Here is a 16,215-nt window from a genome sequence, read left to right as displayed (position 1 = left end):
GGGAAAACACTTCATGCTTCCCTCTGCTGACAACTTTTATGGAGATGAGGATTTCATTTTCCAGCAGGACTTGGCACACTGCCCACACTGCCAAAAGTACCAGTTGGTCTTATATAATGCTCAAATTTTCTAAGATACTGACTTTTACTGGGTTTTATATATACCTTTTTAGTTTTAGTTTCACATTTTGAACTGAGTCACAGAAATAAAGTAACTTTTCAATGATATTCAGATTTTTTTAGATGCACCTGTATTTGTGGAGGTCAGGGGTTTAATGTCTTTTTGGTGAAATAGTGTTAGTCCTGTCCTCCTGAATAACATTTGAATATTTTCAGAACCAAATATGTAAATGCTTTAATACCTCAACCCGAGTAAACAGTTTCCAGCCTCTAAAAAAAGGAGTAAAAACATCTCAGGGTCAAGATTGAACATTTATGAGCTTGGGGAAGAAGGCGGACTTGTGTTTGTGTGCTGAAGACACACCAAGCAAGACAAGACATTAAGTGTTTTTTTTTTTTTTTAAACGTGTCTTAAAGATGTAAAGCGAAACCGACAGATCAAAATCGGATACATCTGGTATTCCATGCAATCAGGGCAAACCTCCAAGGGCATGGAACTGAATTGCTGAATAGAATGCTGGCTTCAATTTGAGAGTATTTACAGCTGAATTTTGGTTGAAAATATCTTTATTTGCTATGCGCAGACCTGGATTTCACTGAGTGAATCAGGTTTTCGATGTCATTAGATTTAACTGTTGCATTTGATATTTTTATATCAGCATGGAAAAACTGGTTCTCTAAATTTGTACAAGGGGTCTCCAACTCTGTCAACCCTGTAACCCTTCCATCCTGAACATGAGACATACGTTTCAACTGATCAAGCTCACATGGAGACAGTAATTAGATAGATCAGGAGGGATTGATTAAGAGTTGGAGCTGTCCAGGCGCATGGAGATGCATAGCAGAAGATAATAACTGTTAAACATTATTATCCATGGTGTACCAGAAGGCTTAGTGCTTGGTCTTCTTTTATTTTCTTTGTAAATCCAGCTATTGAATCCAATTGTCTCAGAGCATGGTACCTATTTAGAAAAAATAATGCACAAGAGTGAGTACTATAACATGTAACATTGACCGAGTACCGTAGATCAGCACAGCAGTGAATATATTACATGTTACAGAACACACAAACCTCGAGTGTATTATTGCAATTATACCGCAGTTCCATTATCGCTGTTTATTGAAAGATTTTGAGTTAAAAAGGAGAAGAAAATACAATCTGTTTGGTTATAAAAACTCTGCAAGTTAAAATAGTTCAAATCATTGCTGCTCTGTTTGTGGCTGCGCTGTTTGGCTTGTAAGCGCTGCATTGTTGCTAGGTTACCTGTATGCGGTGGAGTAGTACATGGAGAGCATTACCGGCTGATAGAGTGCCTGTTGTATAATGATCTTTATATATTTGTAGCACCAGATGATATCACTACAGTAGACAAGCTTGTAATATGTTTATCCAACACTGTTATCTGGATGCATATCAATTTTCAATAGCTTAGTGAAGATAATGAAGGTAAATTTAAAAACAAGGTAGAAATCTGAATAAAGCTTATTATAAGTGTTGTAATTATTATTTAAGTATAAGCAATAAGACAGTTGCCTGCTTTGAGCCAACAATTAACATTAGGTTCATTAGCAGCTTAATTAGCAGCCTATTATTGGACCAAAGAATAATCAAAGATAAAAAACAATAAGGTGTTCATGTCATTAAAGCACTTAATTATGTGAATAAGAATCACAATAAATCAATCAGAGGCAAAAAAAAAGAGCTAAATCATTTGTGTTCGTGAACAATTCACTGGATTGATAAGAATACCCTGTTAGCACAGCAATAAGAGAGAACTTAAATGTACCTTTGCACCTCTGTAATTTATAGATTTCTAGCTAGCATAGAAAATGCAAAGGTTATGTTTTACCTGGAACCAAAATATTGGAAAATATATACTGTATTTTTCTCATTATAAGGCGCATCGGATTATAAGGCGCACTATCAATAACCGTCTATTTCCTGGTCTATTTTCATATAAGGCACACCGGATTGTAAGGCGCATTTTAAGCAACACTAGTAAGGAACAGGGGTGTCGGCATGTTTTCCTTCTAATTCAGCAGGTCATGGTGGTGGTGGGGTAACTAAGATAAGTAAAGCTAAGTAAACAAAACTGTAATTCTTAAAAAAAAAAAAAACACTTCAATTAAAATCGAAAAAAAGTGCTGCACAAATTTCTCTACTGAAAACTGTATGTTTGGGTGAGTTAAGCTCTTCCATTTATTTACAATAAGATTCGATTTCCAGATTTCTCCAGCAAAAAGGCTGGAGCATTAGCATTAGCCACTAATTGCTAGCACTAGCAGTTAGCGGCTAATGCCACGTTACGCATTGCACTGAGGAACACTGAATGTTCTGGAAAGTCCAAGCGATATTAACAGGGTAAACGTGCAAGCTACAGTCCGATTGTACTCACTTCTGAACAGTAAAAGATTTAGCGCTTAGTGTGCTTAGTAAGCTTAGCGGCTAATGCTAATGCTGCTCCAGCAGTGCTAGCCAGGGTTAGCCGAAGGCTTCATGCCGATACTTTACTGAAACTCCTGTATAATGCTGTACTTCAGTGGAGAGGCTTTACTGCTCCTTACGAACCCAACTGATGAAATTCATACTGTACATAAACAGCACCGGATTATAAGGCACACTGATGTTTTATGGGAAAATAAAAGGATTTTATAGTGCAGAAAAGATGGTATATAAGAAAATAATTGCTATTGACTCATATGGTCCATGCATATGGTCTTATTTTCCAAACACTTCAATATTAGTACAAGAGTAGAACTGCAAATGCCTCAAAATTGGCAAAAATGGAATGGCAGCAGAACTATAACCCAAGATCCACTGCACTGCCAAACCAATTATGGCATTTTTCAAGCCTAATAATGCAAATGTTCTTGACTTGGCAGATTTATTTTTAATTGAATCAATCAATGTAAACACACAATCCCCAAAAATAAGGGTTTTTGGCTCTATAAATGTCGATTTTAAGATTTCTAAGTGGTCCAATGGTTCACCCAATCTAGACAAACAGTAGATGCTCTCCAATTAAATTTGACATTCTGCACTTTAACCTCAGAACTGTTGTTCCAATTCAAATCCAATCTACTGTAGCCACAACAATCTACAGCCACAACAACTCAAACTGTGTCAATGTCCAATTACTTACTGTGGACCGAACTATACAGTATGAACAGCGTTGAGTAGTCCAATACCGGTGGTGTTCTCTTCGCTCATTTGTCACGGAAAGGAGCATCGTCACACTTGTGTCGAAAAGTCCTCATTTCCACAGGTAAACAGATATAATTGGCTATGGTACCTGGCTGTCAACAATTCACCAGAAAACCATCACTGTTTCGAGAGCTCCACGTCTGGAAGCACACCACATTTAATTCCAATCAGCCAGCATTGTGAGCGTCGGAGGGTTAGTGGTGCAGCGCTACAATGGCAGCCTTTGCAATTACCACGCTCCACTCAAGTGCTCTCCGGCATGCCGTAACAAATATGTGTTGCCTGCGTAAGGGAACTGGAGATGCTTAGCAGAGCGAATTATACACTTAGCACCTACTGCTTGTTATCCTTTCACCTATACGGCGTGGGGGTTAGAATCAAGCTAAGCTATAAGTGTCTTTAATGGGCATCTATTTAAAGCCAATGGCTCGGAAATTGTGATTGATTGGAGTATTGTATTAAGTGTTCGGCTTCCGCGTACGACTTCCTCTTTCTCTGGAACTGGAAAGCTCAGCTCTGTTCAGTACTTGTTCTTTGACTTTTTGCCAAAATGTCTAAAATAAAAAAATAAAAAACTTGACTTTGTGGCAGTTTAGTTAGTCACACATAAAATAATAATAATGATAATAATAATAACATGTTCTGAGATAATTCTGAGAATACAAAGAAAGCTTAGCCTTATAATGGTCATCATACCTTCCTGTCAATAGTATGAGTGACTCAAATGTGCCAAATTAATATCATGTTAAAGGTGCCTACTGATTTCCTTAGTATGGTTGAAAAAAAAAAAGTTCAATTCATGAAAGACTTTGAAATGATTTTGAAATGCAAACCTTGCTGGCCCTCCTTCAAACAATTTCCAGCAGAACCAAAATAGGAATGTAAAACAGGGTGATTCTAAAATCCATTAGGGAAAGGGCCACTCATGGGGAAGCTAGACTCAGGAAAGGCGCAGCACCATGGAAAGTGCATCTTGGGGGAAGTGACACTCAGGGGAAGCACCATTCAGGGGAAGTGTCATTTAGAGGAAGCGCCACTCAGGGCAAGTGCCACCAGGGAAAGCGCCATTTAGAGGAAGCTACACCAGGGAAAGTGCCTCTCAGGGGAAGCACCACCAGGAAAGATGCCATTTAAAGGAAGCACCACCAAAGAAAATGCCATTTAGAGGAAGCTACACCAGGGAAAGTACCACTCAAGGGAAGCTACACCAGGGAAAGTGACATTTAGAGGAAGCACCACCAAAGAAAATGCCATTTAGAGGAAGATGCACCAGGGAAAGTGACACTCAGGCGAAGCTACACCAGGGAAAGTGCCACTCAGGGGATGCACCACCAGGGAAAGTGCCACATTTAGGGGAAGCTACACCAGGGAAAGTGCCACTCAGGGTAAGCACCACCAGGGAAAGTGCCACTCAGGGGAAGCACCACCAGGGAAAGTGACACTCAGGGGAAGCTCCACTGAGGGGTAGTGCCACTCAGGGGAAGTGCCACTCAGGGGAAACTCTGCTCAAGGAAAGTGCCATCAGAGAAAGTGCCATTCGGGGGAAGCACCACCAGGAAAAGTGCAACTCAGGGGAAGCTACACCAGGGAAAGTGACACTCAGTGGAAGCTACACCAGGGAAAGTGCCATTTAGAGGAAGCACCACCAATGAAAATGCCATTTAGAGGAAGCTGCACCAAAGAAAGTGACACTCAGGTGAAGCTACACCAGGGAAAGTGCCACTCAGGGGAAGCTCCACTGAGGGGTAGTGCCACTCAGGGGAAGTGCCACTCAGGGGAAACTCCGCTCAAGGAAAGTGCCATCAGAGAAAGTGCCATTCGGGGGAAGCACCACCAGGAAAAGTGCAACTCAGGGGAAGCTACACCAGGGAAAGTGACACTCAGTGGAAGCTACACCAGGGAAAGTGCCATTTAGAGGAAGCACCACCAGGGAAAATGCCATTTAGAGGAAGCTACACCAAGGAAAGTGCCATTCAGGGGTAGAACCACAAGGGAAAGTGCCACTCAGGGGAAGCTAGACTCAGGGAAGGCGCAGTACCAGGGAAAGTGCATCTCAGGGGAAGTGACACTCAGGGGAAGCTACACCAGGGAAAATGCCACACAGGGGAAGCACCACCAGAGAAAGTGCCATTTAGGGGAAGCACCACAATGAAAAATGACACTCAGAGGAAGCTACACCAAGGAAAGTGACACTCAGGAGGAGCACCATCAGGGAAAGTGCCACTCAGGGGAAGCACCACCAGGGAAAGTGCCATTAGGAAAAGTGTCACTCAGGGGAAGCTACACCAGGAAAAATGCCACTCAGGGAAACTCCACTCAAGGAAAGTGCCATCAGGAAATGTGTCACTCAGGGGAAGCTACACCAGGGAAAGTGCCACTCAGGGAAAGAAGAAGCACCAACAGGGATAATGCCACTTCTTAAAGTCATTTTTCTTTATTTAATTGAGTAGTTCTTGCTATAATCTGGATTAGAACATTACTCAAATAGAGCTATTCACTGTATACCTGTAACTCTACCACTTCACAACTTTACAACTGATGCTCTCAAACTAACATTACAGCTCTTGAGCTCAGCTGTTAACTGAAAGCCATTCCAGGTCACTCTACCTGATACGGCTGTCGTCATCTGAGCAAAAGGGTGCTACTTTGAAGAATCTAAAATATGACTTTCGGTGGCTTTAGTATTAATCTACAATACAGCATTTTTAAGTTTTAAGTCCCAACTTTTGACTGGTACAGTATGTGAATAAATCTGAAATTCTCCAGTCAACAAGTGCTGCTGTTTTTTTTACTATTTTTGAACAGTATGTGAATGGGACACTTTTTTTTTTAGGTTTTAGAATTTGGAGAAATTTAAGGATTGAAAAAACAATGTTCAATGCAGTACAAAATCAACATGTAATGGCTGAGTTTGTATAATAAACCCAACAGTGAGTAAACACAACTACTGTATGTTCTGAGGTAAATAATCTTTAAATATAGGTTTCCAAACACTACCTTCTTTGCTCAGAAGTGACACCACCACCACCACCAGCAGAACATACAGCATACAGGGCTTAAAAAGCGTTTTTTCTTCTGTGTGGTTCTGCCAGAGCAACCTTCCAAGCAGGAGATCAGAGAAGCCATCATCATTAGACAGTACGAGTGATCTCTCCGCTGTGATGGACAGGGAGAGTCCGGTGGAACAGAGCGAAGGATAAAGGAAATGTGTTTGCCGCTCTTGAAAGCATTGCTTGCGCTTATCGGCCGTCCTCCAAAGCCTAAATTTCAAAACCCTGAGAGGTTTCTGGTGCAGGTGGGTGCTTCTGTCGAGATTACTGGGGAAGTGTTCACGCAAGGGATGACAAAAAAAAAAGACAAACAGGATTTCAGAGTTTTGACTGGACTTGGAGCACCTGCTGAGAGGACCATTTTTAGTGACCAATGATTGTGAATCTCTTGTTTCAAATGGGTCTTGTTCCGGTGTGTCTAAGAAAATGGCATGGAGACGTAGACCCATTTTGGCACCATGCCACTTTACAATTGGCTCCATTGTATATCTACAATCCTGCAGGTGCAAAACAGTAGCCATGCATTACCTGTGGAGATTGGATCTTATTGATGGCCTTAGCAAGAGAGTGGTTGCACAAAACACAGAGTCATTTTCATCCATCTGCCGGAGGCTACTATTTGCTAACCAGCTACTCTGTGGATTCACATTCATAGGCGAGCTGGACCTGCTGATAATGAGGTACTGTATAACGTCCAGTTTCCACCCACACCATGTCAGCTTTGGGTCTGAATGGGCTGATTTTAGAGCCTGACCGAGGCTCAAATATCTCAAAAAACAGAGAACTGCACTGTTCAGTGGTTCTGCAAACGTATTCATACCCCTTGAACTTTTTTGACATTTTGTCTTCTTAAAACCACAACTTCAACATATTTTATTAGGATTTTAAGTAATAGACCAACACAAAGTACAGAGGAACGATAAGGTACACTCTTCATAATTGTACCCTCAAAGGTACAATACTGGTCTTTACAGGGTCAGGTTTGTTCCCTCTGAAGTACAAAGTAATTTCTAACAGAAATAAGTACAAATTTGTACCATTTAACCTGCAGCCAAAGGGTACATTTAGTATTCTGTATCACTGTACTAATAAACAATATATATTTTAATTGCACATTTTTTATTTGAAAGCCAGACAATTTTGGATCATCAAGTTTTTGAGCCATATTTAGTTGATGGTAATGTTTATAATCTTTATAATCTTTACTGGCACAAAAACCATGGGTACAAAAAAGGACTTTCACTGAAAGGTACTTTTTTTGTACCTCATTATAAGGTACAGCCCCAGCGACAAGCTTTGTACCCTTTTAAGTACAAATCTGTACTTACTTTTCTTAGTGTGTAGCACAAAGGTTTCATCCAATAAAAACAGAAAAAGTAAGACACACAAAGGTATTCAACCTCCCCTATAACAATACTTAGTAGAGCCACTTGTTGTATTTATTTTTGTAAGTCTTTTGGAGTATGTCTCTATCAGCATTGCACATCTAGCTCGGGCTTCATGTTTAGGATCATCGTCTTGCTGGAAGGTCTCAAGTCTTCGGCAGCCCCTTAGCGCTATTTATCTTCCACTCATCAACTCTCACCAGCTATGTTAAAAGAATTTTGATTGTCACTGATATTCGATAATAATGAATTTGTCTGAATTGCAATAGCTAGGAATTCAATTCCACATCCTGTAATTCAAATTCAAATTAAATTCAACACATTGTATGGTGTATTCAATTCAAATTTAAGTGTGTTTATTGAATTGCAAAAAAGGGGTAACCAACATCTCTACTTAAGTTTTTTGTTGTTTGAGAAAGGGAGAGTCCTAATTGGTTTAATTTATTTCAATTTTTTCCTCATTTTTAAATTCAGCTAGTCCAATTGTCCCACCCATTCAGCTGATTGTCAGCTGTATGTCCCCCAATACAAGGGTAGTGAAGACTAGCACATGCCTCCTTTGATACATGTGAAGTCATCTACCCAACCAAAGAGAGCAAGGCCAATTAAGCTCTCTCAGGGCTCCAGCCACTGATGGGAAGCAGCATGACCGGGATTCGAACTAGTGATCTCCCGATCATAGTGGCAGCACTTTAGACCAATAGACCACTCGACACCCCCATAAACTCTTCTTTTTCAGATTTTTTTTTTTTTTAAGATTTAAGGGTACCACTTTAAAATAAACTACCTTCATAAAGGGTTTATGAATGGTTTATAAAGGAGATTATTAATGGTTATAAATCAGGCTGCAAATACTTTAGAACTCATTCATAAATTGATAAATAAATAACAACATGGATAGAAATGACAATAGTGAGTTTAAAAAAATGGCAAAGTAGGTATTTCACACTCATTTCTACTGTCAAACCTCAGCTATTTCTAGACACTGATGTTACTTTGTGTTTTCCATCAATCAGCATTAAACGTATCATATTAATATATTTGTAAGTATTTTTAACTCTATGAATTATGAATTAAATGACTAAGCAATGCACGGATCATGGTTGCCTTTTTAACTAATTTGTTGCAACTGCTTATCAGTGGTTTTAAGGCATTTACAACCTAAGCAATAATACTTAGTAATCTAGTTTATAAATCATTTATAAGGGTGGTCTTATTTTAACATGGTACCAATTTAAGATATCCATGTTCTTGGATTTCCTGAGTTTACAGGAGTTTCACTCCTTAAAACTTAAACATAGAGATGGATGGATGGATGGATGGATGGATACTTGATGGATACCTGGATGGATAGATACCTGAGGGGAAATTCTACACATCCATCAGCAGGTATGTATAGTTCACAAAGTTACAAAAAGATAAAATATAATGATACATATAAATATAATAAAATAAAAAATAAAATGAAAAGTATAAAAAATGAAAAGTATATAAGACATAGCTTAACTTCAGAGCCAGTATCAACTCAGAAAGATCAAATCTCACCGAGTTAAGACGATCTAAGGGCAAGTTAAGATGATTTGAGGGCAATAGAGCTTTTTTTAAGATACTCAGGCCAGGCTTGGTGCACCAAGACAGTGGGCGGCAGGTCACGGGTCCTCATGCAGAAGCTTATTCCCAATCTCTGCTTTTGCATACTTGGCGTGCCCTCATCTGCTTCTTTGTCAACGCCACAAAGCAGGCAGTCTGCAAACGAGCCGTCAGCTCAGGGCCTTTGAGAGAAGTCAGGCAAATCCCATCTGTTTTCCCATCTCTTCGCTCGTAAATATCACATTTCTGACACTTTGCTGTTTTGTCTAGAGACGCTGTAGATGTAAACTGTTGCAACCTCGCGCCGCCACTGATGATTCCCATTTTATAGAAGTTTACTTAACCGCCTTCCTGCGTTCACTCGGGGTAATCCTGCAGTCTGACTCGGAGGAACAGCCAGGCACTACTCTGTATAAGTTTCAGTTTTTCAGTTCAATCGCCAAATAGTTCTCGCCCACATCATCATTATAATCTTCGGCTGAACTTCGCTGACTCCCGGCCTCCTGGGCAGAGCGTTCCTTTTGTTCTCTTTGTCCACCAGAAGCATGGTATATGTCGAGATTACATTATTGTGCTGCTTTTGAAATGTATGTTTATATATATGTATGAAAATATATAATGTGCATGAAAGCCAGAGACTGCCAGGAATGTTGAAATGAGCTGCATCTGTGAGGATCAGGGATCAGGCCTGTGCTCTTGGGCTCCTAGGCTCAAGCAAATTGCTTGTAAGTTGGTGACCTTTTTAAAAGTGTATGATATATTTTATGTGAAACTGCATCAGGTTTGCACAAATAGAGTTCTACGAATAGATTAGGAGTTTCTAAATGAGTTTCTCTGATTTTGCTATTTATAGGTATATGTTTAAGTAAAAGGAACATTGTTGTTTTATTCTATAAACTACGGACATTTCTCCCAAATTCCGAATAACAATACTGTCATTTAGAGCATTTATTTTTTCCAGAAAATAAAAAAACGGCTGAAACAACAAAAAAAAAAGATACAGAGCTTTCAGACCTCAAATAATGCAAAGACAAAACAAGTTAATATTCATAAAGTTTTAAGAGTTCAGAAATCAATATTTGGTGGAATAACCCTGGTTTTTAATCACTGTTTTCATACATCTTGGCATCATGTTCTCCTCCAACAGTCTTACACACTGCTTTTGGGTCACTTTATGCTTTTCACTCCTGGTGCAAAAATCCAAGCAGTTCAGCTTGGTTTGATGGCTTGAGATCATCCATCTTCCTCTTGATTATATTCCAGAGGTTGTCAAATTGGTAGAATCAAAGAAGCTCATAATTTTTAAGTGATCTCTTATTGTTTCCAGAGCTGTATGTAAACTGTTGATTGGTCTTTCCCATCATTTTGTAAAAAACAGCTTGTTGGTGAGTTTCCTCCCATTAACTGTTTTTGTCAGGTCCTTCCACAACATTTCTATTGGATTAAGGTCTCAGAACTTTGACACCATTATTTAAAGGAGAAATCCAGAGTGAAATTGACTTGAGTTTAGTGAAACATGGTATTGAGTACATACTTTTGTTGAATAGTCCACCGCCTTTCTCCCACAGCAATTTGAAATACAGCATTTTTAGCCGATGCTCCCAATAGGCTTACAATTCTTCTGATAGGGGCATAGCTTTGCCCATGTAAATAATAGGCTTTTTAACACCATTAACGAGCTTAAAGTAGCTCCACACTTTATTAGTAGAATTCTGAGGGTCCTGACATTTAAAACAAGACACTGAGAAGTGCATAAATAGCTTAAAAAAGGACTAAGTAGTAAAATCTTTTGAGCTAAGTTTTTAAATTTGGTGCCTTTATGATTCTGTAGACAGTCACCAGATATTTTTTTTCATAAATAGCTGGATTTCATGCATTTCCAAAGAATGAATGTTGCAATCTTTTCCCTAATCCTATTTATTCTTTCATGCTCGTCATTTGACTTTAATTTCTTTAATTTTGGCAAACAGAGAACTACCTGTGCACTGTTAAAGCTCTTAGTGTCTCGTTTTAAATGTCAGGACCTTCAAAATTCTACCAAAAAAGTGTGGAGCTACTTCGAGCTTGTTAATGGTGTTAAAAAGCCTATTATTTACATGGGCAAAGCTATGCCCCTATCAGAAGAATTGTAAGCCTATTGGGAGCATCGGCTAAAAGTGCTGTATTTCAAATTGCTGTGGGAGAAAGGCGGTGGACTATTCAAGGTGTAAAAATGGCCATTTCTTTGCATGGGTAACTTTATGCCCCTATCACTTGCATTGTAAGCCTGTTGGGAGCATTGGCTAAAAGCTCTATATTTCAGAAAGCTGGGGAAGAATGGAGGTGGTATATTCGACAAAGGTTTCTACTCATAATCATGTTTCACTACAGCCCAAGTCTATTTTACTTTGGATTTCTCCTTTAATTCTTAACAACTGAATCACAAGCCTGCACCTAAACAGGCTAAGCTAAGTCTAAACACAACGGCCTCTAAAAATAAATAAGTTAATTTATATAAAGCAGCTGCTGGATGAAACTCCACACCCAATTTACCCCTGACCTACGCATATTACACACATGGATTTCTGGAGCGCTTCACCGTGGCTCTTCATAAGCGATATCTGCAGGGAGAGAGTGGCAAATCCATCAGAGCCTGAACCAATATAATAGCCTTCTTTAATTGCTATTTACTTTATCAGTTTAGGAGATGGTACGAAACTGTGGTCTCTTTCATCAGCTTTAATTAATCGGGGTGTAGGTTTCATTTATTTAATGGAAAATAACGAATGCCTGTGCAGTTACACTTTAAATGAAGTTAGGAGAGATGGAAGAGAATAGCTCTTAAAGCAGTGAAGGGTTATATATACAATACTGGTCAAAAGTTTTAGAACACCCCCATAGTTTACTAGTCCAGTGGCAGCTCTGTATTGTTTTATCATTATATCAATGACTTTATTACTGTACTTTACCTGTCAGACCTGTAAGAATTATTTCCTTCACTGCTGAAACTGAGACTTACACTTTTTTTTAAGCTTAGCTAAACGCGTTGCCAAGTGGATCAGCCAGACCTGAGTATATTTATAACAACCTGAAAAAAAAATCACCTTCAAAGAGGTAATTTCTCTTTGAAGGTGATTTTTTTCAGGTTATCAAAATACTCATTTTTTTACTATACTAAAATTACTTTTTTCAGTTTTTAATTCAGTTTCCCTTGTACATTTAGATTGCACCTAAAAACTTAAATAATACAACTAAATTGTGGGTACCATTATGTACCATTTCCGTTTTTAGATTGCACCTAAAAATCTTAAATAATACAACTAAACTGGTCAAAAGCAATTGCATTACTTTTGACCAGTAATGCAATTGCAAAGGACAATCTGTACAAGGTGATGGTACAAGTAAGCAAATAAGGCTTGGTGTATGGATAGGATATGGTTGGTTAAGCATTGATGTATGGATAGGATATGATTGGTTAAGTGTTGGTGTTTGGGTTGGATATGATTAGTTTACGTTTCATGTGTATGGGTATGATATGATTGGTTAAGCGTTTGGTGTATGGGTAGGATATGATTGGTTAAGGTTTGATGTGTATGGGTATGATATGATTGGTCAAGCATTGGTGTATGGGTAGGATATGATTGGTTAAGCGTTGGTGTATGGGTAGGATATGATTGGTCAAGCATTGGTGTATGGGTAGGATATGATTGGTTAAGCATTGTTGCATGGGTAGGATATGATTGGTTAAGCGTTTGGTGTATGCGTGGGATATGATTGGTTAAGCGTTGATGTATGGATTAGGTATAATTGATTAAGGCTTGGTGTATGAGTGAGGTATTATTGGTTAAGGCTTGATATTTGTGTAGGATATGATTGGTTAAGGCTGGATATTTGTGTAGGATATGATTGGTTAAAGCTGGGTATATGGGTAGAGTATGATTGAATAAAGTTTGCTGACTTGGTGTTTGGATAAATTACAACTGAATAAGGTTATATAAATGTCTAGGATACATGTAAACCTTGTTTATATTAGGCCCACATGGAAATCTTGACAGACAGATTTTCTGTTCAACGAGCATAGAAAAAAAAAGAACATAAATAATGACAGAATATCAAAGTTCATGCCTATTAATCAGTGCATCCTCTATTGGACGCACAGTCAATACGTTGAACGTTGAACTTGACATTTAGAGATAATTCATAATTTATGATTTGCCACATGGTAAATGATTCCATCCCTAACGGCTGCATAGCAAGGCGTATAGTGTTTAGAGCCCGTAACCCGAACTAGAGCCCTGATCATTAAAATGAAGTAGCAGTCGACCAACTTTGACTGCAGATGCTGAAGCATCGTTTCATTTCAAGTGTGCGGAGCAATTACAGCAGCAATCTCCAGCTTTCAAAGTGCTGAAGTGACATACGCCTTAATGTTAATTAACACAAGCATCATTTTTATGCAGTGCATAGAGCTTCTGAGACCTCACGCAACCTCTTAGGGCGGAAATCAAACACTGTTTCTTTGTGGGAGGGAAATCAGTGTTATATCTGCTGTGTATAGCATTTTCTCCTGTAAGGAAATATTATATTTTATTCTTCTTTTTTTCTTTTATTATTACTATTATTTCATCATCGTTAAAAAAATAGCACTCAAACAGAAACTAAACAGCAGGAATGAAACTTGGTGGGTAGTCGTGCCATGCCACTGTCATGGAGTGAATCAGAATGCCAGTGTTGCTTTTGGCTTGCTGGGGGCAACCAGCAAATATGGGTGTAGAGTATGGTTGGGCGGTATGATGGTAATACTGTATACAGCAGTATTAAACTATTTGAATGGTATTTTAAAATGAGGATGGTAATTTCATAAATATGATGTATGTAAAGTGCCAAATTCTGCTCTCATGAGTCTCATTAAACTTAACATGGCTCTCTGAAAACGAGTGGGGAAAAATATAATTATGAAATAATTGTAAGTTTAGGGAAAAAAGTCTGCAAGATGTTCCTCAAACCTCTACAAATATCAGGTTTGGAACTTTATCTTCTAAACATGATTTGAGCCTCTTTTCAGGGGGAGACACACTTCATTTTTTTCTAGAAATAGCTGTAGTTCATATATCTGACAAGAGCAAGTACTAAATGCTTTATAGCAAAATTACAAGTAAAATAAAATTACATATAAATTCATAATATAAATACAGCTCTAGAAAAAATGAACATTGTTGCTCTATTCCATAAACTACAGACAACATTTCTCCCAAATTCCAATGACAAATGGCTGAAATAACAAAAAAAAAAAAAAGATGCAGAGCTTTCAGACCTCAAATAATAATAATAATAAAAAGTTCATATTCATAAAGTTTTAAGAGTTCAAATATCAATATTTGGTGGAATAACCCTGGTTAATCACATCTTGGCACGTTCTCCTCCACCAGTCTTACGCACTGCTTTTGGATAACTCCCAGTGCAAAAATTCAAGCAGTTCAACTTGAAAAGCTTTGTGTACAGATTAAAGGGTACAGAATTCCTTTCCAACTGTTAAGCATGGTGGTGGTTGCAGTGTGTTGCAGTCAGTGTCACAGGGGATGTTTTAGTGGTGTAGGGAATTGAAGATGTACTTTTTTTCTTCTTTTTCTCACATTCTCTTTTTCTTTTTTCTTCTTCTATTATTATTATTATTATTATTATTATTATTATTATTATTATTATTATTATTATTATTATTATTATTATTATTATTATTAAGTTTTGTGGGGGGTACCAGCCAGCCCTCTGCTCACGGTGTTGTCCTGACAACCAATAAGCAGCGGAGTCTTGTGAAAAGGGGGCAGCAGAGCGACACGCAGCAGCTCTCTCTCTCTCTCTCTCTCTCTCTCTCTCTCTCTCTCTCTCTCTCTCTCTCTCTCTCTCTCTCTCTATCACACACAGTGGTGAGGCAGCGCGCGGGCTGGAGCAGCGTCTCGTGTGCGCGGGTTTGTACCGGAGCTCCAGCGCGCGCTCCGCTCTCAGCGCCGTTAGTTTGTTGGTTTTTTATTGAACTCGGAGCTCGAGCTGCTGCTGCTGCGTGTCCGTGCACGCGCTGAGATCACCGCACCACTTTTCTCGGATCTACCGCTGGCTCGCGCGTTTGTGTGTTTGCCCGTGTGTGTGTGTGCGCGCGTGGAGTGAGCGTGTGTGTGTGTATGTGTATGTGTGCGCGCGTGCGTGCGTGAGAGAGAGTGCGTGGAGATGTGGCGCACGAGCAGAGCGCGGCTGGCCCAGCTGCGCGCGTGCTTCTTCCGACTGCTGTGTCTTCTGCCCGCAGGAGTGTCGGTGCGGAGCGCGGACCTGCAGCGCGCGACCGACAACATCACCATCCGACAGGGGGACACCGCCGTCATCAGGTAGGAGAGAGAGCGCGAGCTCAACTTTATACACTCTGTACACACGCGCACACACGCACACGCGCACACACACGTACCGGGGCAACTTCCAGAAGCGCGCGCACGCAGCTTGCAATGCACATTTCCTACCCGTGCGCACGTGCGCATGCTTTGCTTTAAGGTGCACACCCACCGATACACAGCTTAACAAAACAATGCACACACACACACACACTACTTGACATACTAATAGACATATATATGCACACACACACACACACACACACACACACACACACACACACACACACAATAATGGACACTACTTGACATACACACACTCATTGCTTGACACACACCTTCACATGACAATGCATACACACACACTCTCTTCTAAACAAACTGATACACACCACATGACATAACAATATCCACAGACACACATAGTTCCTAACAAACTCACACAAACACACATACATTAATGGACACTACTTGACGTACACACACACACACACTGGTAGACACACACAC

At 39.5% G+C, this 16,215-nt stretch overlaps 1 protein-coding gene across 3 annotated transcripts in view; it reads left to right on the top strand.

Annotated features, from left to right (window-relative positions):
- LOC103041663 (limbic system associated membrane protein) overlaps positions 1 to 16,215 on the top strand; it is a 1,356,419-nt gene that overhangs the window by 938,859 nt on the left and 401,345 nt on the right. The window contains exon 2 of one of the 3 annotated variants that reach the window (XM_049467007.1): positions 15,627 to 15,705. In XM_049467007.1, coding sequence (XP_049322964.1) covers positions 15,627 to 15,705 — 79 coding nt within the window. Of the gene's footprint in view, positions 1 to 15,239; positions 15,706 to 16,215 lie in introns of those variants that run through there. The other 2 variants (XM_022669057.2, XM_022669050.2) reach the window with 2 other exon arrangements.

Source organism: Astyanax mexicanus, chromosome 18 (genome assembly GCF_023375975.1).
Source record: "Astyanax mexicanus isolate ESR-SI-001 chromosome 18, AstMex3_surface, whole genome shotgun sequence".
Lineage (NCBI taxonomy): Eukaryota > Metazoa > Chordata > Actinopteri > Characiformes > Acestrorhamphidae > Astyanax > Astyanax mexicanus.
Note: the sequence above shows the minus strand (reverse complement) of the source record. Positions and strands in the feature narration are given on the sequence as shown.